We start from the raw sequence: 27,268 nt of genomic DNA, 5'->3' as shown, positions 1-27,268 counted from the left end.
ATTGAAATCATTGAAATCCGCAAAACCATGGATTGGAATTATTGAAATCCCCAAAACCATGAACTGAAATCATTGAAATCCCCAATACCATGGAGTGAGATCATTGAAATCTCCAATACCATAGACTGAGACTGTTGAAATCCCCAATACCATGGACTGAGATCATTGAAATGTTGAATACCATGGACTGAGATCGTTGAAATCCCTAATACCATGGACTGAGATTGTTGAAATCCCTAATACCATGGACTGAGATCATTGAATTTCCGAATACCATGCACTGAGATCATTAAAATCCCCAAAACCATGGACTGAGATCGTTGAAATCCCTAATACCATGGACTGAGATTGTTGAAATCCCTAATACCATGGACTGAGATCATTGAAATGTTGAATACCATGGACTGAGATTGTTGAAATCCCTAATACCATGGACTGAGATCGTTGAAATCCCTAATACCATGGACTGAGATCGTTGAAATCCCTAATACCATGGATTGAGATCATTGAATTTCCGAATACCATTCACTGAGATCATTAAAATCCCCTAAGCCATGGACTGAAATCATTGAAATCCCCAAAACCATTGACTGAGATCATTGAAATCCCCAATACCATGGATTGAAATAATTGAAATCCCCAATGCCATGGATTGAAATCATTGAAATCCCCAAAACCATGGACTGATATCATTGAAGTCCCCAAAACCATGGACTGAAATCATTGAAATCCCTAAAACCATGGACTGAAATCATTGAAATCCCCAATACCATGGAGTGAGATCATTGAAATCTCCAATACCATAGACTGAGACTGTTGAAATCCCCAATACCATGGACTGAGATCATTGAAATGTTGAATACCATGGACTGAGATTGTTGAAATCCCTAATACCATGGACTGAGATCGTTGAATTTCTGAATACCATGCACTGAGATCATTGAAATCCCTAATACCATGGACTGAGATCGTTGAATTTCCGAATACCATGCACTGAGATCATTAAAATCCCCAAAACCATGGACTGAAATCATTGAAATCCCCAAAACCATTGACTGAGATCATTGAAATCCCCAATACCATGGATTGAAATCATTGAAATCCGCAAAACCATGGATTGGAATTATTGAAATCCCCAAAACCATGAACTGAAATCATTGAAATCCCCAATACCATGGAGTGAGATCATTGAAATCTCCAATACCATAGACTGAGACTGTTGAAATCCCCAATACCATAGACTGAGATCATTGAAATCCCTAATACCATGGACTGAGATCGTTGAAATCCCTAATACCATGGACTGAGATCGTTGAATTTCCGAATACCATGCACTGAGATCATTAAAATCCCCAAAACCATGGACTGAAATCATTGAAATCCCCAAAACCATTGACTGAGATAATTGAAATCCCCAATACCATGGATTGAAATCATTGAAATCCGCAAAACCATGGATTGGAATTATTGAAATCCCCAAAACCATGAACTGAAATCATTGAAATCCCCAATACCATGGAGTGAGATCATTGAAATCTCCAATACCATAGACTGAGACTGTTGAAATCCCCAATACCATGGACTGAGATCATTGAAATGTTGAATACCATGGACTGAGATCGTTGAAATCCCTAATACCATGGACTGAGATTGTTGAAATCCCTAATACCATGGACTGAGATCATTGAATTTCCGAATACCATGCACTGAGATCATTAAAATCCCCAAAACCATGGACTGAGATCGTTGAAATCCCTAATACCATGGACTGAGATTGTTGAAATCCCTAATACCATGGACTGAGATCATTGAAAAGTTGAATACCATGGACTGAGATTGTTGAAATCCCTAATACCATGGACTGAGATCGTTGAAATCCCTAATACCATGGACTGAGATCGTTGAAATCCCTAATACCATGGATTGAGATCATTGAATTTCCGAATACCATTCACTGAGATCATTAAAATCCCCAAAGCCATGGACTGAAATCATTGAAATCCCCAAAACCATTGACTGAGATCATTGAAATCCCCAATACCATGGATTGAAATAATTGAAATCCCCAATGCCATGGATTGAAATCATTGAAATCCCCAAAACCATGGACTGATATCATTGAAGTCCCCAAAACCATGGACTGAAATCATTGAAATCCCTAAAACCATGGACTGAAATCATTGAAATCCCCAATACCATGGAGTGAGATCATTGAAATCTCCAATACCATAGACTGAGACTGTTGAAATCCCCAATACCATAGACTGAGATCATTGAAATCCCTAATACCATGGACTGAGATCGTTGAAATCCCTAATACCATGGACTGAGATCGTTGAATTTCCGAATACCATGCACTGAGATCATTAAAATCCCCAAAACCATGGACTGAAATCATTGAAATCCCCAAAACCATTGACTGAGATCATTGAAATCCCCAATACCATGGATTGAAATCATTGAAATCCGCAAAACCATGGATTGGAATTATTGAAATCCCCAAAACCATGAACTGAAATCATTGAAATCCCCAATACCATGGAGTGAGATCATTGAAATCTCCAATACCATAGACTGAGACTGTTGAAATCCCCAATACCATGGACTGAGATCATTGAAATGTTGAATACCATGGACTGAGATCGTTGAAATCCCTAATACCATGGACTGAGATTGTTGAAATCCCTAATACCATGGACTGAGATCATTGAATTTCCGAATACCATGCACTGAGATCATTAAAATCCCCAAAACCATGGACTGAGATCGTTGAAATCCCTAATACCATGGACTGAGATTGTTGAAATCCCTAATACCATGGACTGAGATCATTGAAATGTTGAATACCATGGACTGAGATTGTTGAAATCCCTAATACCATGGACTGAGATCGTTGAAATCCCTAATACCATGGACTGAGATCGTTGAAATCCCTAATACCATGGATTGAGATCATTGAATTTCCGTATACCATTCACTGAGATCATTAAAATCCCCAAAGCCATGGACTGAAATCATTGAAATCCCCAAAACCATTGACTGAGATCATTGAAATCCCCAATACCATGGATTGAAATAATTGAAATCCCCAATGCCATGGATTGAAATCATTGAAATCCCCAAAACCATGGACTGATATCATTGAAGTCCCCAAAACCATGGACTGAAATCATTGAAATTCCCAAAACCATGGACTGAAATCATTGAAATCCCCAATACCATGGAGTGAGATCATTGAAATCTCCAATACCATAGACTGAGACTGTTGAAATCCCCAATACCATGGACTGAGATCATTGAAATGTTGAATACCATGGACTGAGATTGTTGAAATCCCTAATACCATGGACTGAGATCGTTGAAATCCCTAATACCATGCACTGAGATCGTTGAATTTCTGAATACCATGCACTGAGATCATTGAAATCCCTAATACCATGGACTGAGATCGTTGAAATCCCTAATACCATGGACTGAGATCGTTGAAATCCCTAATACCATGGACTGAGATCATTGAATTTCCGAATACCATGCACTGAGATCATTAAAATCCCCAAAACCATGGACTGAGATCGTTGAAATCCCTAATACCATGGACTGAGATCGTTGAAATCCCTAATACCATGGATTGAGATCATTGAATTTCCGAATACCATTCACTGAGATCATTAAAATCCCCAAAGCCATGGACTGAAATCATTGAAATCCCCAAAACCATTGACTGAGATCATTGAAATCCCCAATACCATGGATTGAAATAATTGAAATCCCCAATGCCATGGATTGAAATCATTGAAATCCCCAAAACCATGGACTGATATCATTGAAGTCCCCAAAACCATGGACTGAAATCATTGAAATTCCCAAAACCATGGACTGATATCATTGAAATCCCTAAAACCATGGACTGAAATCATTGAAATCCCCAATACCATGGACTGAGATCATTGAAATGTTGAATACCATGGACTGAGATCGTTGAAATCCCTAATACCATGGACTGAGATCGTTGAATTTCCAAATACCATGCACTGAAATCATTGAAATCCCCAAAACCATGAACTGAAATCATTGAAATCCCCAATACCATGGACTGAGATCATTGAGATCTCCAATACCATGGGCTGAGATCATTGAAATCCCCAATACCATGAAATATTACTATTTAAATATTAAGGGTATAAGAAAATGGAAGTTATGCCTCGGTCATTCTCAGCCCTGGTTAGATCACAACTGGAGCACTCTGAGGTATTCTGGTTATGCAACCTTGGAAGAAATTACTCAAACTAAACAAGCGTTGCCTGAAATTTAAAAGTGCATGTGTCAATTAATGTTAGTTATTGAAACCATTTTATGACTAATAGAATGGAAAAACACCATTTCTGTGGGTTTGAAAATGTTGATGTAAGTCTTTCATGAGTGAAGTTTGGAAATCCATATATGACAGAGATTTTTGGAAGTTTGAAACTCTTCCTTAGATTCTAGTTGATGTTAAGTAGGTTTTTAATTTTTAAATTATAAGGGTAATAATGCTAATCAAAATATTTAAGGGTTTTAGTATAAAAACCCGCATTGAGGGGGTAAAGGTTAGTTACTAAATTGAATAGTGCAAACTCATGAATGTTATTGATTGGATCCTGCGATTATATTTCCTTTGAGTGAAATTGCAGTTGAACTTTAGCTTGCATTATGTTTGTATCCCTCATTCAGTAGAAGTTGCTGTGTAACAGTGAAAGTGGGAACCAGGCTTGTTCTCTCAACCCAATGACAGCTTCATGCACCGCCTCCTGTGTGATAATCTGACTCCATGCAGGCTGTTCCATTTGATATCTGTGGCCTTTGAGAAAAGGTCTTACACTACAAAATAACTTTCATTCTTCTGGTTGTATGTGGCATTGAGCTAGAGTGGCTTGGTTCCTTTGCAGAAATGATCACATTGATGTCAGCTTACAGTTAACTTATAGTTTGTTTTTCTTCCTTCCCATCTTTTGCACCAGTGCTTGCCTACAGTGGTTTGTAATCACTATTGTAATTCTAGTCACTAAAATTTGTTACCACGTATACTTCTATTTTGATTTATTTAATTAATTGTAAAAACGAGGGGTGAAAATATAGCAGATCTTAGTATCTTGCATTACTTTTAATCACTGTGTTTTCCCCAGCCATAAATCCAGGGTTAAAGGTCATCTTCGATTAAAGATGACTTATCTGCCTAAAAGTAATGCCTCCGAGGATGATGTTACAGAGCAAACTGATGAAATGGAGGTAAGGATAATACATTGTTTATTATAAGTAATAAGTAAGTTTTTGGTTGCAGTATTGATTATTTTTGACAATTTTTTTTGAAAATAGGACATTAAATTTGTGCATAGATATAAAGGTGTGCTTCTGTTTTATCACTGAAAGCTATTTAAGACATAGTCCTTTTTTTTCATTCATGTTTGAGAATAAAAGCCTAGAGCTGAACAGCATATGCTTGAGCAGTGCCAAAGCTTGGAATGAACTGGTCTTTGCATTATCCCCACTTCTACATTTTTATGCATTCTATTTTGTCCCTCAAAATGCGAGACATCTGCAAACTTCTTCTATTGAGGCCCATTTTGACACATCTTGTGTTTGGGCCAGCACAGTGGCACAGCTAGTAGAACTGCCGCCTCTTTAACTCCAGAAACCAGGTTCAGTCCTGAGCTCCGGTGAACTTTGCATGTTCTCCCGGTGACAGTGGGTTTCTGTGGGTGCTCTGGTTTCATAAAACATAACTGCTGCACAGTACAGACCCTTCAGCCCACAGTGTTGTGCCAAACTTTCAACCTACACTTAGATCAATCTAACCCTTTCCTCCTACATAGTCCTCCATCTTTCTTTCAGCCATGTGCCTACCTAAGAATTTCTTAAATATCCATGATGTATCCTCCTCCCTGGCGGATACACACATACACCACTGCCTGTGTAAAATAAAATCTACCTCTGACATACCCCCTTCCTGCAATACTTCCCTCCAATCGCTTTAAAATTGTGTCCCCTTGTATTAGTCATTTATTACCTGGGAGAAAGTTTCTGGCTGTCCACTCTATCTCTACCTCTTATCATCTTGCATACTTCTATCAAGTCACCTCTCATCCTTTGCTTCAAAGTGAGCCCTAGCTCACTTTAAGACATTAACCTTTAAGACATGCTCTCTAATCTAGACAGCATAATTAAATCCTTAAGTGTCCCTAAGATGTGTAATTTAATAAATTATTTGAGAACTGTAAGTTGATCTGAGTAAACAGTCGGGTTTCGGAGGGAAAGTAGATGGGAATATAAAGGATATTTCTAAATTAGTGTTTGATAGCTCGGACTTGGTGGTTCAAAGAACTTGTTTGGAAGCTGTATCACTCGAATCTCTTGGAGTTACCCTATGTTACCCTTTGTAACTTCAAAGCATTAAACCAATTCAATGGAAGACACGGGAGTCCAGGAATGCGGGTCTAGCTTTGGGTTTACCTTAATCGAGGCACACTTATCATGTGGTAGCGTGTTGACATATGCAATTTATCTATTTATGCATATAACCTGCAAGGAATTATTTAAGTGAATAAGGTTTAATCAACCTCTATATATGCACACAAGATTACTCAAATATTGCTTGTGTGTAGGAGGTGGGATTTGGGGTTTGTTGAACATGCTGCCTTTTGCCCCTCCCCCTTAATATGACACTGTAGCGGTGTGCTACACGCAGCGCTAAAATTACGACACGGAGTCGGTAACTGCAGTCGAAGGAAAAAACTTTATTCGAAAACTTCAGCCTCACTTTTAAGCCTCTGTCAACCGGCCTCCCATGGCGCAGAGGCTCCAAAGCTCTGTGCTCGCAAATCCCCATAGGCTATCTAATTGTGAGTCGGTTCGGATACGCTAGGAAATGGGTCGCCACAACACACCAAACCATCACTGCTGCAACCATTTGGTTTTAGAAGTCACATAATTAGTCAGTCCTGACGAAGGGTCTCAGCTCGAAACATCGACAGCGCTTCTCCCTATAGATGCTGCCTGGCCTGCTGTGTTCCACCAGCATTTTGTTGAACATGCTGCCTTTTGTTTTTGGTTTCATGCTGCCACAAAGAAGAATTTCAGAGTTGTATACTTAGATAATAAATGAACCTTTGATATTAAACACACAACACTCATCCCTGCTTAGCTGTAAACTCCAACTCAATCAAGAATGCATCTCAATTATATACACAGTATATTACAGTGCTGATTTAAAAAAAAGTATTCACCCACTCCCCCCAGAGGTTTTCATGTTTTGTTATTTTACAACGTTGAATCATAGAGGATTTAATTTGGCTTTTTTGACACTGATCAACAGAAAAAGACACTTTGCAGCAGAAAAGTGAATAAAAGATATCCACAAAGTGATCTAAATTAATTACAAATATAATATAACATAATATAATATAACAAAATAATTGATTGCTTAAGTATTCACCCACTCCCCCTTAATATGACACACCAAACCATCACTAGTGCAACCATTTGGCTTTAGAAGTCACATAATTAGTTAAATGGAGATCTGTTTCTGGAGACCTGTGTGCAGTCAAGGTGCTTGATACACCTGTATCTGGAAGGTCCAACTGCTGGTGAGTCAGTATCCTGGCAAAAACTACACCATGAAGACAAAAGGAACACTTCGAGCAACTACGCAAAACAAGTTATTGAAAAACACAAGTCAGAAGATGAATGCAAGAAAGTTAACAAAGTCGCTGAATATTCCTTGGAGTACTGTAAAGTCAATCATCAAGAAATGGAAAGAATATGGCACAGCTGTAAATCTGCCTAGAACAGGCCATCCTCAAAAACCGAGTGACCGTGCAAGAAGGGGACTAGTGAGGGAGGCCACCAAGAGACCTATGACAACTCTGGAGGAGTTACAAGTTTTGGTGGCTGAGTTGGGAGAGACTGCACATATGACAACAATTGTTCGGGTGCTTCACCAGTCGCAGCTTTATGGGAAAGTGGCAAAGAGAAAGCCACTGTTGAAAAAAACTCTCATGAAACCTCGCATTGTGTTTGCCAGAAAGCATATGGGAGTCTCTGAAGTCAGCTGAAAGAAGGTTTTATGTTCTGATGAAAGCAAAATTGAACATTTTGGCCATCAGACTATTGCTATGTTTTGTGAAGGCCAAACTCTGCACATGCACGGTGGTGGTTGTATCATGCTGTGGGGATGTTTCACTGCAGCAGGCCTTGGAAGGCTTGTGAAAGTAGAGCGTAATATGAATGCAGCAAAACACAGGGAAATCCTGGAGGAAAACCTGATGCAGTCTTCAAGAGGACTCCGACTTGGGAGAAGATCTGTTTTCCAGCAAGACAATGGCCCCAAGTATAAAGCCAAAGCTATACAGGAATGGCTTAAAAAGAACAAGGTTAATGTCCTGGAATGGCTAAGTCAGAGTCCAGACCTCAATCCAGTTGAGAATTTGTGGCTGGGTTTGAAAAGTGCTGTTCACTCACAACCCCTATGCAATCTGACATTTCTTGAGCAGTTTTGTAAAGAAAAATGGGGAAAAATTTCAGTGTCCAGATGCGCAGACAGATGAGGCTTATCAACCATGGTTGGCAGTTCAGATAGGAGAAGGAAAACTGATTTCAAACCCCACCCCCCCAACTGCCTTGTGGCTATACCCACTCACAGGGAAGGCTTCATGTGTAAACCCTGTGAGAAAAATCTGGAGCTGGATTCACTAGGGCAGCCCTACATGGAGTTCGATGTTAACTGGCAACTCCTGTGAGCTACTGGTACCAAACGGTATTGGTCGATCTGCTGTTTCTCTGGATTCATCAGATGCGTGAAGAAGGGGAGCTTGCTACATGGGCAACTCGTTGCTCTCCATATCGTACTGACCAGGCTTGTGTATTTATCCATGTATCCATGGTCAAGTCTGACTGAGGTAGGCCTCAGCAGCAATGATATACAGACATCCACAGTATATTAAATTTTAAAATGTCCCATTCAGGACTAAAGATTTAATCACTGTGGAAAAATATCTTGCCTGACAAAGGGGTCACTCTCTTTGGCAGGTGAAACTTGTGGCTGAGAAACAATCTCAGGTTTTGGGGCCTCCTCCATGGTGGTTGGAGTTAACTCTGAGATTGACAATAGACAATAATAGACAACAGGTGCAGGAGTAGGCCATTTGGCCCTTTGAGCCAGCACGGCCATTCAATGTGATCATGGCTGATCGTCCACAATCAGTACCCCGTTCCTGCCTTCTCCCCATATCCCTTGACTCTGCTATCTTTAAGAGCTCTATTGCAGGAAGAGGTTCTGATAGCACTTGCCAAATTCCTTCTTTAACGATTGGCTCTACTTTCATCAACTGATTGATGTTGTCATCTCCAGATGTGCAGAGAATGGCCCAGTTCCGAGTACCCACTTTTGATCACCTCTATAGTCCCTTGCCAAGACTGCTTGTCCAGGAATGAAACACCAAATGTCCTTGTTTGAGGAGCCCTCAATTTGTCTCAGGTATTGGTCTTGCATATTCCTTCTGAGATTCGGTTTGAGGAGATCCAAGTGTGAGCACAAGGGTTGACCCAGGAACAGTACAGCGGGTGAGTTGTTGAGCGTGCTGCATTGAGATATGCAAGGTGGAAATTGGTGAGCTTGTGGTTCAGTGTTAGTGTAAACTATTCTGCTGACATTGCTTGCAGTGCATTCTTTAGACTCTGAACAAACAATTCTGCCAAGCCATTTGTAGCTGGGTGGTACGGTGCAGATGTAATGTGTTTTATTCCATTCATTTTTTGGGATGACTGAATCTGTTCCCCACGAACTGTGGTCCATTGGCACCGACTAAGAGTTCTGGAACACCAGTCCTTGTGAGGAGGCTTCTCAATATAACAACAATGTGCGAAGCCATAGGGGAGGCTATTGGAAACACTTCTGGCCACTTTGTAGCTGCATAGCAAACTGCTTGACCTGCTGATCTATCCCAGGCCACCAGACCAATCTTTGAGCCAATGCTTTCATTTTAATCATTCCTACATAACCAGCGTGCAGCTCCTCCAACACTTCAGCTCTCAGCTTGGATGGTCCAACAACTCTCAATCACCGCATATGGCAACCTACGTCAAGAGCAATTTTATCTTGGTGCCGGTAATAATGGGAGAGCTGGAGTTTCTGCTGCTTATTCCTGCCATTTTGGATGGCCATATAGACCTGAGACATTGTGGGGTCTTTTCTGCTTTCCCTTTGGATCATCTTTGACTTTTGATTTGCGTTAGGGAGAATATGTCAAGAGGAAAATAGTTTTGTGTAAATTTTCGCAGACTTCCTTTTCCAAGGGTAAGTGGGGCAATCCATCATCATTTCCATAACTAATTGTCCTTTGTATTTCAATCTTATAATTGTGTCCTCCAAGAAACAGAGCCCGTCTCTGCCATCTCTGAATTTGTGCTTTTGCTGTTAGTGGAACACCCTTCTGTGGATTGAAACTGGACACCAGTGGTTGTTGATCAGTAATGATGGTAAACTCACCCGTACAAGTACTGGTTGAAACATTTTATGCTGCAAACCAGACTCAAAGCCTCTCTGTCAATCTCTGCATAGTTTTTTTCTTCAGTGGCAAGGGACTGTGATGTAAAAGCTCTGGGGCATTCACTTCCATCACTCATTACATGTGATATGACTACACAGGCAAGGCATCACAGGCAAACTTCACGGGATGATGTGGATCATAATGTATGAGTACAGTGTCTGATGTCACCATTTCCTTTGCCTTTTGGAAAGGCACCTCACTCTGCTTTGTCCATTGTCATTTCTTCCTGATCGGAAGTAATGAGTTCAAAGGATAGAGCACAGTAGCCAGCTTTGGCAGGAGTCTGTAATATTAGATAACAACTGTGACATGTCCCTTGGCCTTGGGACATCCATCACTCCTTGAATTTTCTCAGCACACTGTGTAATGCTTGTGCATCAATTGTGTGACCACAGTAAGTGATGCTTAGTTTAAAGAATTCACACTTGTAGCATCATGCTCTGAACCCATAACTTTCTAATCCTTTTAACATTGTCTTGAGATTTTGTAGATGTCCCTTGTCATCCTCACTGATCACAATGATGTCATCAGGTAACACTGAGAGCCTGGGCATCCTTGCAGCACCTGGGCCATAGCCTTCTGTCAGAGTGCAGGTGCCGATGCTACTCCAAAAATAAGCCTATTATAGCAATAAAGCCCTTTGTGAGAGTTAGTGGTGAGGAACACTTTGGACCCTTCTTCCACTTCCACCTGCAAGAAGCCCTCAGGTAAATCCACTTTGCTAAAGTGTTTTCTTCCAGAAAGGTTTGCAAAGATATCCTCTGTCCTGGGCAGAGGGTGTTGATCTACTTTCCTTGACCCATTCTTCTTGGCTCCTGGGTCCACTGGTGTTGGAAAGAATTCCTTCAGCCTCCATGCATTCGAGCTTACTGGCTACCTTATCATGGATGGCATAAGAAGCCAGATGGGCTTCGGGCATGGCATTTTCATTTAACACTATGTTACCCTTGATATGTTTGAGTTTTCCAATGCCATCCTCGAAAACCCTTTGTGAGTGTGGCATCATGCAGTATTTTTCTTAAATTGCTTTCATATGGCTTCATTGCAGGGGATGCGATGTGCAAATGGTGGAAAGATCTCCAATCAGGTTGTAGTCTCAGCCAATCATGCCCCCACAATGCTGGTCCTCCTGTTTTTACCACATACAAACTCAATGTGATTTGATTGTTGTATTTTACTGTTACACATTTCATTTCCACAGGAGTTATTTAGTACAAGTTCTTAGTTGGATATCTTCGGGCTTCAGTTTAGTATCTTTGAAATGCCCTCAAACTCATTTTGTGGAATGACTCAAAGAGCTGAACCAGTGTCTAATTCCATTTTAACTAATTTGTCATTCCCTTCTGGTGTAATGCAATATTGCTTCTCTATTGTTAATTTTCACACTGTAAATCTCAAGGCTACACAATCCTGTGTCTCACTCATCATTACCAGATTTTTCATCAACACTGTAGATTAGTGCTCTTTTTGAAGCGGCAACTAGATATTTTAGCTTTTTCTCTTACCAGAGCAGTTAATTTATTTTTATCTATCAGCATTCTCTTTGTAAGTGTCTTTCTTTGTCACCTTGTCTGCATGTTTTGCCTATAACCCCACATTTATTTGGTGAATGTGAGTCCCTGTCGCAACAGTAACACAATTTGTTTGGCCTGGCTGGTTTTTGTTTAGATCTCACAATTTTGTTCACACTCAGTTTCATCTCTGTCTGCAGTTTCCGTTGAAACAGTGATTTCAACTGTTCTTTTAAATGTAAGTTGTGCTTTAGTTAGGAGCAGTTTTTGAATGCTTTCTTGTAAGATTCCACAAACTAAATAACCTTTCAGTGCATTATAAATCCCATTACTGAACTGACAATGCTCAGACAATCTCTTCAATTCAGAAATGGACTCCCCTTCCTTTTGATTCCGCTTATGAAACCTAACACATTCTGCAATCAACAATAATTTTGGTTGTTAAGTATTCCTGCATTATCAATATCAGGAAAGCTAATTTCTGTTGGCTTGGCTGAAGCAGTTAAACTTCGAAGCAAACCTTATGCCTTTGAGCCGAATGCACTCAGCAAAATTGATACTTATTTCTCATTGTCTATTTCATTTACTTCAAAATATTAAGTTAGCTCAGTATACATATTCTAGTTATCTTTTGTCTATCTTTCCTATATAGCTAGCCATTTCTGCTTTTCTGTGATTATTTTCACCCTGTGCTACTTATTCTTTATGAACCTGTGAATTCCCCTGTTTTCTGCCTTTTTTAAATAACTTGATCATGTCCTCCCTAATGCAGAACATGTGCTGCTCTGTTTTCGCATTCCTTGCTGCACTTGTGCACTTGAACAGGCCAACCACTGTCTCAGAATCAGAATCAGGTTTATTATCACCGGCATGTGACGTGAGATTTGTTAACTTAGCAGCAGCAGTTCAATGCAATACATAATCTAGCAGAGAGAAAAAAATAATAAATAAAATAAAACATAATAATAATAAATAAACAAGTAAATCAATTGCATGTATTGAATAGATTTTTTAAAAGTGCAAAGACAGAAATACTCTGTATTTAAAAAAAAAAGTGAGGTACTGTCCAAAGCTTCAATTTCCATTTAGGAATCGGATGGTGGAGGGGAAGAAGCTATTCCTGAATAGCTGAGTGTGTGCCTTCAGGCTTCTGTACCTCCTACCTAATGTAACAGTGAGAAAAGGGCATGCCCTGGGTGCTGGAGGTCCTTAATAATGGACCTCCAGTAAGTTTTAAAAATACCTTGTCACCATTGTTACGTTTTGTAACTTCAAAACATTAAATTAACTCAAAGAAAGACATGGAAATCCGCAAATATGGCATAACTTGTTTACTTTAAGTGAGGCATACATGTATGATATGGCAGTGTGATGATGTATTCAATTAAAGTATTTATAGATATAACTCATAAAGAATTATTTAAATGAACAAGAATGCTTAATCAACCTATATTTATACAAGATTACTCCAATATTACTTAAATATTAAATATACAACAGACAACCCTACTGTGCAGAGAAATCTTGCCACTTTGTCACACAGTCTCAAATGAAAGTAAGCAAAATGAACCAGCACAAGATACAGATTGCATTAGAATGACTTGACGTTAATGCACTTTGTCTTCTGAATACTTTGTGCAAATGAGATGGCAAGTTCTTTGTCTGTGTGCTTTTAGGACCTAGCAAAGAGAGGTTTACTTGATGGCGATCTGTCCATGATGGATAATTTTTTTAACAATTTGAATATTCCCAAACTGACAGATGAAGATCGTAGCTTGTTTGATGCTCCTATCTCTATGGCCGAAATAGGAGAGGCTATCTCATCAATGAATTCAGGGAAAGCTTCTGGTCCTGATGGTTATATTATAGAATTTTTAAAAACTTTTTCATCTTTGCTTTCCCCTTCGTTATGTGAAATCTTTAATGATGCATTTGCTAAGAAGAGATTACCACAATCTTTTTATGAAGCTACTATCTCTCTAATTCTTAAAAAAGATAAGGATCCTACTTTATGTGCATCTTATCGCCCTATATCACTATTAAATGTAGTCTCTAAGATACTTACAAAAATTTTAGCCGTTAGGTTAGAAAAGGTACTATCACAGATTATTTCAGAAGACCAAACTGGTTTTATTAGGAATCGGTATTCCTTTTTTAATGTTAGAAAATTGATTAATATAATTTATACTTCATCACCCATAATCCCAGAATGTGTTATTCCATTAGATGCTGAAAAAGCTTTTGATAGAGTTGAATGGACATACTTATTTAACACTTTGAGATTTTAATTTTAGTCCTAATTTTATATCATGGATCAAACTAATATATTATAAACCTGTTGCTTCTGTTCTTACAAATAATTACAGATCCTCTTTTTTTCAATTATCTCGTGGTACGAGACAAGGTTGTCCCTTAAGTCCTTTATTATTTAATATCGCATTAGAACCTTTAGCCATTGCTATTCGTGAATCTCCTAATATTTTTGGTATTACCCGTAATGAGAAGTTATACAAGTTATCACTTTATGCTGATGACTTGTTGTTATATATTTCTGATCCTGATAGGTCTATTCCCGCTATTTTATCCTTGTTGGCTCAATTTGGTAGTTTTTCTGGTTATAAACTAAACTTGGATAAGAGTGATTTATTCCCTTTAAACGTGCAAACTTTATTGAATGACAGGATACCATTTAAAGTTGTTACTGATAACTTTATCTATTTAGGTATAAAAATTACCAAGAAATATAAAGATTTATTTAGACTGAATTTTTTACCTATGCTCCATCAAATTCAACAACTTACTACAAGAAGGTCTCCCTTATCCTTATCAGTAGTTGGTCGGATTAATGCTATTAAAATGATGATTTTACCGAAATTTTTATATTTATTTCAAGCTTTACCAATTTTTATTCCTAAATCTTTTTTTGATAACATTGATTCAAAAATTTCCTCATTTGTGTGGCAAAATAAAAACCCCGGGTTAAGTAAAAGGCAATTACAAAAATCTAAAAAAAGGTGGTGGTTTAGCTTTACCTAACTTTAGATTTTACTATTGGGCGAATAATATTCGTAATTTAATATATTGGAAATTAGATTTGGATTCACCATTGTGCCCACAGTGGGTAAATTTAGAATGCAATGAGGCACAGGGATATTCTCTACGTTCTTGGTTCTTCTCTTCCTGCTGATTTAGTTAAATTCAATAAACAGATATCCAATCCTGTTGTCAAACGTACATTACGAATTTGGTTTCAATTTCGTAAGTTTTTTACTCTGAAAAACTTTGTTCTTGATAGCCCTATTTTACTTAATTTTTTTTTCAAACCTTCTTTGACAGATCAAGCTTTTAGCATATGGAAAAGGAAAGGTATAAAATGCTTTCGTGATCTTTTTTTTGAAGGTAGTTTGATGTCTTTCGACCAACTTTCCAATAAATTTAAGTTACCTAAATCTAATTTTTTTAGATATTTACAAATCAGAAATTTTTTACATAAAGTTCTACCATCTTTCCCCAATTCAACTTCAATGGATTTCTCAGATTTGATTTTTACCTTAAATCCTTGTCAGAAGGGATTAGTGGCTTTTATTTATAATATGATTATGATACAACCAGAAATATCAGGTAGAATTAAGCAAGAATGGGAAAAAGAACTTCAATATAATATATCAACAGAAAAATGGGAAAAAATTTTACAAATGGTTAATTCTTCTTCTATATGTGCTAAACATGCTTTAATACAATATTTAATACATAGAGCTCATATGTCTAAAGAGAAGCTTGCTCGATTCTACTTTCATATTAACCCTCAATGTGACAGATGTCATTCAGATGTGGCTTCATTGACCCACATGTTTTGGTCATGTCCTACTTTATATAACTATTGGAAGAACATATTTGCTACCATTTCCTCAATTTGGAATATCGATTTACAAACTCATTTTATTACTGCAATTTTTGGTATACCAAATGAGGATGGTAATCAGTTTTCCCCTTCAATTAGACGAATGATTGCTTTTAATGGCCAGAAGGTCTATATTACAAAATTGGAAAGAAGTAAATCCTCCTACCACGTTTCAGTGGTTCTCTCAAACTATCTCTTATCTGAGCTTGGAAAAAATTAGAAGCACTATTTTTGACTCATCAATTAAATTTGAAGAAACTTGGGGACCGTTCATTCGACATTTTCATATGAATTAATTTGGCCTCTTCCAGACCTTCTCTCTGTTTATTCTTGTTCAGGTATGGAGTTCCGGAGTTTTTGACACTATCATATACATATAAACTGTTATTATTGTCCATGTTAGTTTAGTTTAGTGTTTTTTTTCTCATTATATATTTTTTCTTGTATTTTTAAATTTTTTTTGACGATTATTTTTTTCATATATAATTATTATAGGCTTGATTGATTAATGTACTATTTTTTTTCTGTTGATATTTTAATAGGATATTGTTATCTTATTATTAATGTAATTTCAAGTCTATTGCACTTAACCTATTCATTATTATGTTATTTTTTTTATATATATGAAATTCAATAAAAAGATTGAAAAAGAAAGAAAAGAAAGAGAGGTTTACTAATTGTAAACTCTTAAAATTATGCAATTTATTACTATTTTAAAATGTACAACATATCCAAAAAGATCGGATTTATCACAATCCTAAATCCTGCAATTAATTAATGCACATATTCAGAATCTTGAAAAAGAAACAACATAGGAATCTGGTCTGTGAAGAAGGTCTTTCTAATGGTTAAATGTTGCTTCTCCTTTAGCCTGGCTGGGAAATTCTGGACCAACAGGACGTGACTGTCCATAATCAACCACCACCTGCATTGCCTAGTGGCTGGGAAGAGAAGCAGGATAATCTGGGGAGAACTTACTATGTCAATCATGAAACAAGAACAACACAATGGATTCGACCGACTTCCCAGTAAGTCTAGATCTTATTGTGCATCTTACATGAAGTAACTACAAAGGATGGAATAAAGAAAATCTTCGAGGTAACTTGATAAATGATCTCTGTAGGTCTTCAGCATGGAGTGCTTGGGCCATGCTGTATTACTTGATGAATCTAAATATTGCATTGAGATTTGGCAGGGAAGGATGAGAGATCAGATGACAAAATCAAACCTGCAAAGGAAGGTGCATTTTGCGGCCAGCTGACACAAGCATTGTTTGCATAGAGAGATATGCCACTCACTGACATTAGCAGACTGAAAATTAAATGGCATTTGGTCTGACTTTCAAATTAAAGGCGAGAATGTTTTCCAATGATAGAAGAATCTTTAGCACTCTTAATTTTTAAAGTTATATCAGACAAGGTATTAAAAGGTAAGTTCCTGAAAGTTTTAGAATTAAAAACGCTAATGTATGTAGGAAGAAAGTACATCAGTTGCCTGACATAGAACTACTAATCATTATTCCTCAACAGGGATTATGCATCCGACACGAATCATTGTCGAACTAACATTCAGCTGGAGGCACAGCGTATATATAGTACACGTAGACAGATTTCAGAAGAAACAGACACTCCTGAAAATAGAGATTCTCCAGATGTAAGTTTAATACTTTAACCTTTATAAAAGGTAGAGTCTATAAAGAACTTGCCATGCTGTATGATATTTTAGGGACATGGATGCGATTATAACTGTATAATTGAAATATTTAAGAGGAACATGAGAGGGATCTTCTTCACTCAGAGTTTGGCAAGAATGGGACAAGCTCCCAGTCCATGTAATGGATGCAGGGTTGATTACAACATGTAAGAGAAATTTGGATAGGTACTTGAAATGGAGGGGTATGATCTGATTGCAGGTTGATGGGATATGCAGATTAATGGCTCAGCACAGACTTGATTAACATTGCAATGTTACCAAGTCAAGTCACTTCTTATTGTCATTTTGACTACAACTGCTGGTACAGTACACAGTAAAAATGAGACAGACCTACTGAGGATTGCATAAAGTGCACAAAACAGTGCCGGTATTACAATAAATAATAAACAAGACAATAGGGCAGTAAGGTGTCAGTCCAGGCTCTGGGTATTGAGGAGTCTGATAGCTTGGGGGAAGAAACTGTTACATAGTCTGGTCGTAAGAGCCCAAATGCTTTGGCGCCTTTTCCCAGATGGCAGGAGGGAGAAGAGTTTGTATGAGGGGTATGTGGGGTCCTTCATAATGCTGTTTGCTTTGCGGATGCAGCATGTGGTATAAATGTCTGTAAAGGCGGGAAGAGAGACCCCGATGATCTTCTCAGCTGACCTCACAATCTGCTGCAGGGTCTTGCGATCCGAGATGGTGCAATTCCCGAACCAGGCAGTGATGCAGCTGCTCAGGGTGCTCTCAGTACAACCTCTGTAGAATGTGATGAGGATGGGGGGTGGGAGATGGACTTTCCTCAGCCTTTGCAGAAAGTAGAGATGCTGCTTCGTTTTCTTGGCTATGGAGCTGGTGTTGAGGGACCAGGTGAGATTCTCTGCCAGGTGAACACTAAGAAATTTGGTGCTCTTAACGATCCCTGCACTAAAGTAAATTTTGTTTAAATATTTTTTTTGCAGGGGTGGGAATTGATTACTGAAGACGAAACTGCATTTAACAGCTGCAATCCCCATTCACCCCCACCACCTCATACGCCTATTGGACAAAATTCAACCTTCGACCTGCAAAGTCAACTTGCAGAAGAACTTAATCAGCGATTTCAGGCGTCTGGGTGTACAGCTGTGGACCATCGCAGTACCAGCTCGGTGAGAAGAGTAGTGATTTTTTTAAATATCATTGTGATTTAATGTTTTGTTTCAGCTTTGTAGAAATTTCAAGTGCTTGGAATCCTTGATGTTTTCCTGTATAATAGGGTTGTCTTAGCTGAATTAAATGAATATTTCCTGTTTGTCATAGTCTGACATAGTGATCCACGGCTGAGCGGAGACCAGTGAGATTGCATCTTCTGTTGACCTAGTGTGGCGACAGGCAATGCAGCTGTCCAGGCCCTTGCTTAGGAAGGCAATGATTTTGGCCATGACCGACCTCTCACAGCACTTCATCAGAGTAGATGTGAGTGCAATTGGGAGGCAGCTCACTCTGCACTTCTTGGGCACTGGTATGATTGGAGCTCTGTTGAAGCTGGTGGGAACCTCTGACAGCAACAGTGAGAGATTCAGGGTGTGTTTGAGCACTCCCGACAGTTTGTTGACACAGGTTTCCAGTGCCCTACCAGGTACACCATCAAGGCATGACGCCTTGTGAGGGTTCACCCTCTTGAAAATGGTTCGAGACAAAGATCACAGGGTCACTAGATGCAGCAGGGATTTGCACAGGTGTAGTTTTATTCTCCCTTTCAAAGCGTGCATAAAATACATTCAGCTCATCTGGGCCATTCAGGATCATAGCCATTCAGGATGTTAGATTTTGCCTAGTAGGAAGTAACAGCCTGTAAACGCTGCCAGAGCTGACGTGCATCGGATTCCACCTTTAACTTCAATTGGTATTGTTTTTTCACTCTTAAAATAGCCTCTGTAAGTCATATCTGTACTTCTGGACTTCTTGGACTTCTGTGTCACCGATCTTGAATCCTTGGTGCCAAAAAACTTGATGCAGATAGTGCTGCTGTCTGTATCAGATGGTGTTGGTGTGCAAAGGCAGTGTGTGGCCTAACAGAAAGTGATTGTCTTGGTCGCTTTTCTTTGTTCACAAGATCCTGTTGGTAATGTGGAATACTGCAAGTCTGATTCACTGTTGTATTGGCGGACGACAGTTCTATTGGTCATACCAAGGACTAGGCCTCAGACCACGCTGCTACCTGTTCACAGCTGCCCAGAGGAGAGGCATAGGAGCCGGTGCACTACACCAGAGGAGGTGTGGTGCAGCGTCCATGATGGGGTCGGTACTGCCCTCCAGTGTTGGCTTTGCAGAAGACAAGCCGCATGGTGTTTGCAAACTGCTGTAACATTCATGGACTCAAAAATTTATATTTTTTGTGTATTTTACTGCTGTCTTGTATGTGCTGCGTGCCTTGTGCTATGAATGACTCTTGGTACTGTGTTTTACACCTCAGCCTTGGAGTAACACTGTTTTGTTCGGTTATATTTGTGTATGGTTGAATGACAATTGAACTTGAGCTTGATCTAGCCCTCAGCAGGCTATGAATATCCTGGTTAATCATACCCACAGCTTCTGGTTTGGGTATGTCCTGTATACTCTTGAAGGCACACACTCATCCACACAGGTCTTGATGTAGCCGGCGCCAACTATGGAGTACTGATTCAGACTTGAAGATGAGTCCGTGAATATTGTCCAGTCGTTCAACTAAAAGCAGTCCTGTAAGCACTCTTCCACCTTTCTTGACCCCTTCTTGGTCCTCACCACTTGTCCTGCGGTCTTCAGTCTCTGCCAGTGGAAGTACAGTCAGATGGTCGAATTTTCCAAACTTCAGCACAGGTTGGCATGTTGGGCATTCTTGATGCTCGTATAACAGCGGTCAAGTGTGTTGGCACCTCTGGTTCCACAGGGGATAGTTGTTAAAACTTCTCGGTTGGCCTGATTGAAATCCCCTGCAGTGAGTGAAAAGGGATCAAGGGCATTGTTTTGTGATTGCTGATCATGGTGCTGAGCTCCTCGGGTGGCCCGAGGTGGAACGTACACTGCTACCAGGATGGTGGCAGACAAAATGGGGGACACTTGACTGCTAGATGTTCCATGACTGAGACAAAATCAGCATGATTAGGCATTAATTTAGCCACACTCATTTAGTGCCATATTGGTCGGGTTTGAATTGATCTCTTCGAAAAGACATTTGTTCACTTTCATCTTCACTTCTGTTTTGGACCGTCTGAGATTCTATTGTGCTAAGTAATACCCTTGCTAAAGTTCTAAACTCATTAGAAATGTAACATGTTTGCTCTTCTTTCTTAAGAGTCATTCCAGTAGACGTGGGAGTTCACAGACTGCTCTAGAAGAACAGCCCGTGCTGCCTGTTGTAAGTATTCAACGCAACCTTAAAGCAATAAGCTACTAAGCAGCTTATAAACCTTTAGACAAATGCTTGAGACACAGAGGCACAGGAGGCCACGGACAAATGGGATTAGTGTAGATAGGTAAAACAAGCAGCAGATGTGTTGGGCTGTAGGGTCTGTTTTTGTGCTGTACAACTCTGACTAGATTTAGGGGAGACTTCTAGAATTTAGAACTTGGTTGAATGTGTGTGGAAATTAAAGCTGCATAGGAGATCAGTTCTTGAAAAGTTCAAAAAATTCTAAGCAGGAGGTATTTACATACGGGAAGGGTGAGGACACAAAAGGACTGAACAGCAGGTTGGGGTCGGGCTGGAGTGGGATCCAGTACAGGTGCATGTGCTCAAGAGTGATGGGTGAATAGGACAGGGTTGGAGAGGTGAGATCTTTGAATTGAGTTTCTGCTTGCAGTGAATGAAAAGCAACAGAAAGGGTGGGATGTCATCTCTAGCACTCCACTCTCCCTTTCCAGCCATTACATAAAAACTATAAAGTATTTTGATTTACAATGCACAGCAAAAGAAAATAGGAACTGCAAATTCAAAACAGTGACAAATAATTACAATAGCCAATTGTTTAAGTCCAAACTCAAGTATTACAATCAGTAAAGGAAAAAGTATGATGTTATAATAGCTCAGGCAAAACCTGAAGGTACTTAAAGTGGGGCAGCAATAAATCAGTTGGACCATGGGCTGGAGAAATACAGTCAAGATCATTAGAAAGGGCAAATTCTGAACTTTACCCTATTGAATACCATACCCTAATTCTCAGAAACTATATGACTATGATTATATGATTAGAACATGGGAATTGTACTATCACTGTACTACAGTAGTGAACGGCAATATGCACAGACTGGGCCCAGAAAACAAAGCACCATTTCTTCAGTCTATTGAATGAAACACATGTCACTTCATGGCCTCCTCTTGTGCCATGATGAGCCACAATCTGGTTGGAGGAGCAACAACTTGTATTCTGTCTGGGTAACCTCCAACCTGCTGGCATGAACATCAGTTTCTCAGCTTCTGCTAATGCCTTTCCCTTCCCCATTCCCATTTCCCTCTCAGCTGATCTCCCTACCCTTTTCCCTGGTGCTTCTTTCCCTTCCATGGTCTTCTGTCCTCTCCTATCAGATTCCCCCTTCAATGGCTCTTTATCTCTTTCACCAATCAACTTCCCAGCCCTTTACTTCACCCCTCATTCCCTCCCCATTTCACCTATCACCTAATACCCTGTATTTCATCGTCCCCTCCCCACACCTTCTTACTCTGACATCTCATCTTTTTCCCAGTCCTGATGAAGGGTCTCAGCCCAAAACATCAACTGTTTACTCTTTTCCATAGATGCTGCCTGGCCTGCTGAGTTCCTCCAGCATTTTGTGTGTGTTGCTTCAGTCTAGATCTGTCAAGTATAAAAGTATATCACATTCCTTTTGTATAACTATAATGCACTTTGAACAAAGTCTAAGAGAATGGTGGGTTAGCAAGAGACAAGGTGATTATGTAATCATTGTAATTGATTATGAGGCACTGAGGGTCAAATACTTATGATAAGTAATTCATTTCCTGAATTAAGTGTGTAATCTCTCTCAGCTACCCCCTTGCTACCAAGCACCCCCCACCACCCCTTTTATCTTTACCGCTCACTTAGAAAACCTCTGCCCCGGGGGGGGGGGGGGGCATATAGCCCACTTTCGGAACCACCACTCTACAGAAACTTCTCTTAATGAACCGAAGCCAATCCAAAACTTACTCAAGCCCGATCATATGTAATTCTCTCAATACCTGAGCTGTTCTGACAATCACCCTAAATGTTATTGTCCAGGGGATGACCCTGGGTGCACAGCATATGTTCACTATCACCACAATTACCAGCATTAAGATGCAGAGCTGGCCCAACCCAACTGTGAGGGGCTTACAATGTCTTTAAGCCCAAAGCTGTAACCTGTGCTGGAGGCCTAGTCAGGTAGTTAGGCTCCATTCTCCATTCTGCTCATTCTTTGTACAATTGTATCATAGCAGTTAAGTAGTCCTGTCAAACTTTTTTAAACAAGATTGTTTTCAGACACTGATATTTTAAAGCATGTGTTCAAATCAAGGCATCAAGATTTTTGTTATGTGACTAAGTTTAACAGAACTTTTTATCTCTATTGATGACTTTCTTTCTGGTAGTCTTCATTAACCCATTGTGTTTGATCTGTTGCATCCGGTAGATTTTACCTACTTCAGTTGGGTTACCACCAGGCTGGGAAGAAAAGAAAGATGACAAAGGAAGAACTTACTACGTCAACCACAATAACAGAACCACAAGTTGGACAAGACCTGTTATGCAGGTAATTTGTATTTATAATTAAATACAGCACACTCATGCAAACTAAAAGGTTTAGTTACTTAATCATTTTTGAGAGCTGCAGTAAAAACAATTGTTATTTGAATCTTGGCTGTGCATTGAGGTTAATCACAGCCTCAGAAGGAAGTCTGACAAAGTCCTTAAGTGATTTAGCATTGTATTTTTTCAACAGAATAAGCAAAAGTATTAAGCATCTTAATCACATTATCTAAAATTCTAGAATTAGATTTAGATTATGATTTTAAAATTCTAGGTCACATAGTTTTTTAAACATTCTTGAGTGAACTTGTTTTTTTAATAAAGTTAACCATTTTTTTAACATCATCCAGAACTTTTTTCATTGCACCTCCAAGCGTTTTTGACATTAGCTCCTCACTGAAGTAAACAGGGTGTTGTGACAAAACCTCTCATGGAGCCAACCATCGATAGGGCACCATCAGTACAGATTCCTCCAAGACAGACCTTTTGTTTCCAGATACGAAGACAAAACATTAAGCATAGTGAGGCACCTGGAAAGAAATGGACCCATCAGGCAGATGCAGCATGGATTCAGCAAAGGCAGGTCCTGTTTGACAAACTCACTGGAGTTCTTTGAGGATTTAGTGAGCACAGTGGATAAAGGGGAAAAGATGAGCATTGTTTACTTGGTTTGAGAAAGCATTCAATAAGGTGTCACATAAAACACTTATCCATAAGATAAGGATGCATAGAGTTGGGGGTGATGTATTAACATGGATAGAGGATTGGTTAGCTAATAGAAAGCAGAGAGTTGGGATACATGGTGTTACTCTGGTTGTTAATTAGTGGTGAGTGGTGTGCTGCTGCAGGGTCATTGCTGGGTCCACAACTGTTCACGATAGACATTAACGATTTGGAAGAGGGGACCGAGTGTAGTGTATCTAAGTTTGTTGATGATTGGAAGATACGGAGAGACTGCAGAGAGATATAGATAGGTTAAATGAATGGGCAAGGTTCTGGCAGATAGAGTACAATGTTGGTAAATATGAGGTCATCCACTTTGGAAGGAAAAGTGGAAGAGATGACAATTATTTAAGTGGTAAAAAATTGCAGCATGCTGCTGTGCAGGGGGACTTGGGAGTGCTTGTCCATAAATGACGAAAGGTTGATTTGTAAGTGCAGCAGGCTATCAAGAATGCAGATGGAATGATGTCCTTCATTGCTAGAGGGATTGAATTTAAGAACAGGGAGGTTATGCTGCAACTGTAGAGGGTACTGGTAAGGCCACACCTGGAGTACTGCACACAGTTCTGGTCTCCTTACTTGAGGAAGTATGTACTGGATTTTGAGGTGGTGCAGAGGAGGTTCACCAGGTTGATTCCAGAAGTGAGGGCATTAGACTATGAGGAGAGATTGAGTCACCTGGGACTGTACTCACTGGAATTCAGAAGAATGAGAGGAGATCTTATAGAAACATATGAAACTATGAAAGGGATAGATAAGATAGCGGCAGGAAAGTTGCTTCCACTGCTAGCTGAGTCTAGAACTAAGGAACATAGCCTGAAGATTCGGGGGAGTAGATTTAGGACGGAGATAAGAAGGAAATACTTTTCTCAGAGAGTGGTGAATCTCTGGAATTCTCTGCCCAATGAAGCAGTGGAGGCTACCTCAGTAAATAAATTTAAGACAAGGTTGGATAGATTTTTGCACAGTAGGGGAATAGAGGAAAAGGCAGATAGGTGGTGATGATCAGATCAGCTATGATCATATTGATTGGTGGAGCAGGCTCGATGGACGAGATGGCCAACTCCTGCTCCTATTTCTCATGTTCTTAAATAACTCTTGTCCTTTGCTTGTTTTGGGCAGCTCTTTGCAACAGACAAAGTCTACTTGAATTTCACCATCATTTACAAATCTTATAAATGCAACAACAGTGATATTCATTGTTGAAATCTGTTGACTCATCAACCTGGATCAAGAAGCCATTAGTTTTTTAGTTTATTACAGAAAAACTCTTCAGCATCATGTGACATGACATCAATACTTTGAATTATCATACTGTTTGAGAGTGAAACCTTTTCAATTTATCATAGTGCATCTTGCCCCTAGTATTTTATCCACTATAATTTAACATGCTGGTATTATTAGGTTGTCACCAATTGTGTGACATTTCTTTTTCTGGGTAACAAATTCTGCTACTAAACAACTTGTTTCCTGATTCTTTTACTGACTGTGACTTTATTAACAAAAGCTTTACTCTGCTTTGAGATTCCAATAGCCATTTAAAATAATCAGCACTTTTACGTGTCGTATAGCTGTGATTTTTAGTTAGGTACCTTTTCAATTTTGCTGGAGCCATTACTACATCTGTAATTTGTTTGCCACAGATTAGTCACAACGGAATAGGACAACTTGGATCACTGGTCCTTATAAAACCCATTGATAAGTAGCTTTCATTTTAAAGACAGACATTTTTGTGTCTGTTCTTGCACTAGTGCAGTGAAATGACTTTTGAAGATTGTAATTCTTATTCAGTAACCTTATCAGAATTGACCTAGGCCTGGAATCCTCCTCTTCCATCTCACACCTCCTCTTCAAAAATCACCACATTTGGTCTATCAGACACGTCTGTAAAACACAGGAGCCAATAAATATAAAATGAATGGCATAATAAATGACTAATTGAGAAAACGGCAAAAAATACAAAAACTTTGGGGGGGGGGGGTGAGTGGTGAGGCTGACATCATGGCCCAAGTTAGGCGAGTCCATTCAATGCTTGGAAAATGCAATTAACGCTCCTCATCAGCCTATCATCATCCCCTCTGTGCAGTACAGTGCTCACCAATTATCAACAGCCTCCCTTATCTCACGTCAAAAACTGAGAATGGACTCAACCAAATGAACATGGTCCTACTGCGCACTGCTATTTTGGGCAGAGAGACCTCTGATGAGATTGCTAACAGGGCTGCTCTGTCACTGTCGACTACTGCGAGCGCTAGCGCAAAGTTCAAAAAACAATTTTTTTTATCGTGATCTCTTGTGGAACCCCTAGCAACCTCTCACAGAACCCTAGGGTTCCACGGAACCTCAGTTGAGAAATCCTCTTCCAAGATTTGAGTGATGTTGGCAAGATCATTTCCCTAATTTCCTGTACAGGGGTTTCCTACCTTTTTTATACTAAGACATATACCATTAAGCAGGGTCCCCAGGTTGGGAACTCCTGGTCTGTACCTTTATGGATGATTTGAGCACTTGCAAGGACCATCTGAGAATGGCATGTTTTATGGATCTGAATTACATGCCAATCAAAGGTAGGAAGTTGGCAGATTCCATTCCTTGAATATCATTAGTTAAAACATTAATTCTAAAAGCAATCTGGCTGCTTTCCTCATTTTGTTTTCCAATGCTAGCTCACAGATTACCGGACTCTCTACATGCAGGGTGAAGCTTGAACAGGTGCCTTTAGGGTTTTCTGTTTGCAGAAACTACTATAAACAAATATGTGGAGCAAGAGACTAGAGTTACTAGCTCAACAGTCCAGTTCCAACAGACATTTTATCTAATTTTGTCGCTTGTATTCCAAATGGCAGAAAACACATGATGAGATTGCTTGTTTGTTTCATCAAAACGTGAGTGCCATAGCTTCTAGATTTTTTTCCAGAGTGTCATTTTTCAGTCTGGTATATAATTAATTAGTGCGTGACATAATGAATTTCTTCAACCTTCCTTCACCTATATTAGTTTATCATACCCAAGTGCTCTACTCACTTTTTTTACTAACTTTTTGTACACATCGGCCAAGACAATATCATCCAGTTTTTGTGTAATATTTAGATGTAGATTGAAGGTTTGAATCAGACTTGAATT

The 27,268-nt window shown here is 39.3% G+C and overlaps 1 protein-coding gene across 2 annotated transcripts in view; it reads left to right on the top strand.

Annotated features, from left to right (window-relative positions):
• nedd4a (NEDD4 E3 ubiquitin protein ligase a) overlaps positions 1-27,268 on the top strand; it is a 247,880-nt gene that overhangs the window by 177,730 nt on the left and 42,882 nt on the right. For both annotated transcript variants that reach the window (XM_059952531.1, XM_059952530.1), the window contains exons 8-13: positions 5,163-5,265; positions 16,863-17,020; positions 17,522-17,645; positions 18,647-18,832; positions 20,998-21,060; positions 23,307-23,426. In XM_059952531.1, coding sequence (XP_059808514.1) covers positions 5,163-5,265; positions 16,863-17,020; positions 17,522-17,645; positions 18,647-18,832; positions 20,998-21,060; positions 23,307-23,426 — 754 coding nt within the window. The remainder of the gene's footprint in view (positions 1-5,162; positions 5,266-16,862; positions 17,021-17,521; positions 17,646-18,646; positions 18,833-20,997; positions 21,061-23,306; positions 23,427-27,268) is intronic.

Source organism: Hypanus sabinus, chromosome 28, assembly GCF_030144855.1.
Source record: "Hypanus sabinus isolate sHypSab1 chromosome 28, sHypSab1.hap1, whole genome shotgun sequence".
NCBI classification, from domain to species: Eukaryota; Metazoa; Chordata; class Chondrichthyes; order Myliobatiformes; family Dasyatidae; genus Hypanus; species Hypanus sabinus.
The sequence above is the reverse complement of the archived record's forward strand: the minus strand, read 5'-3'. Positions and strand labels throughout refer to the sequence as shown.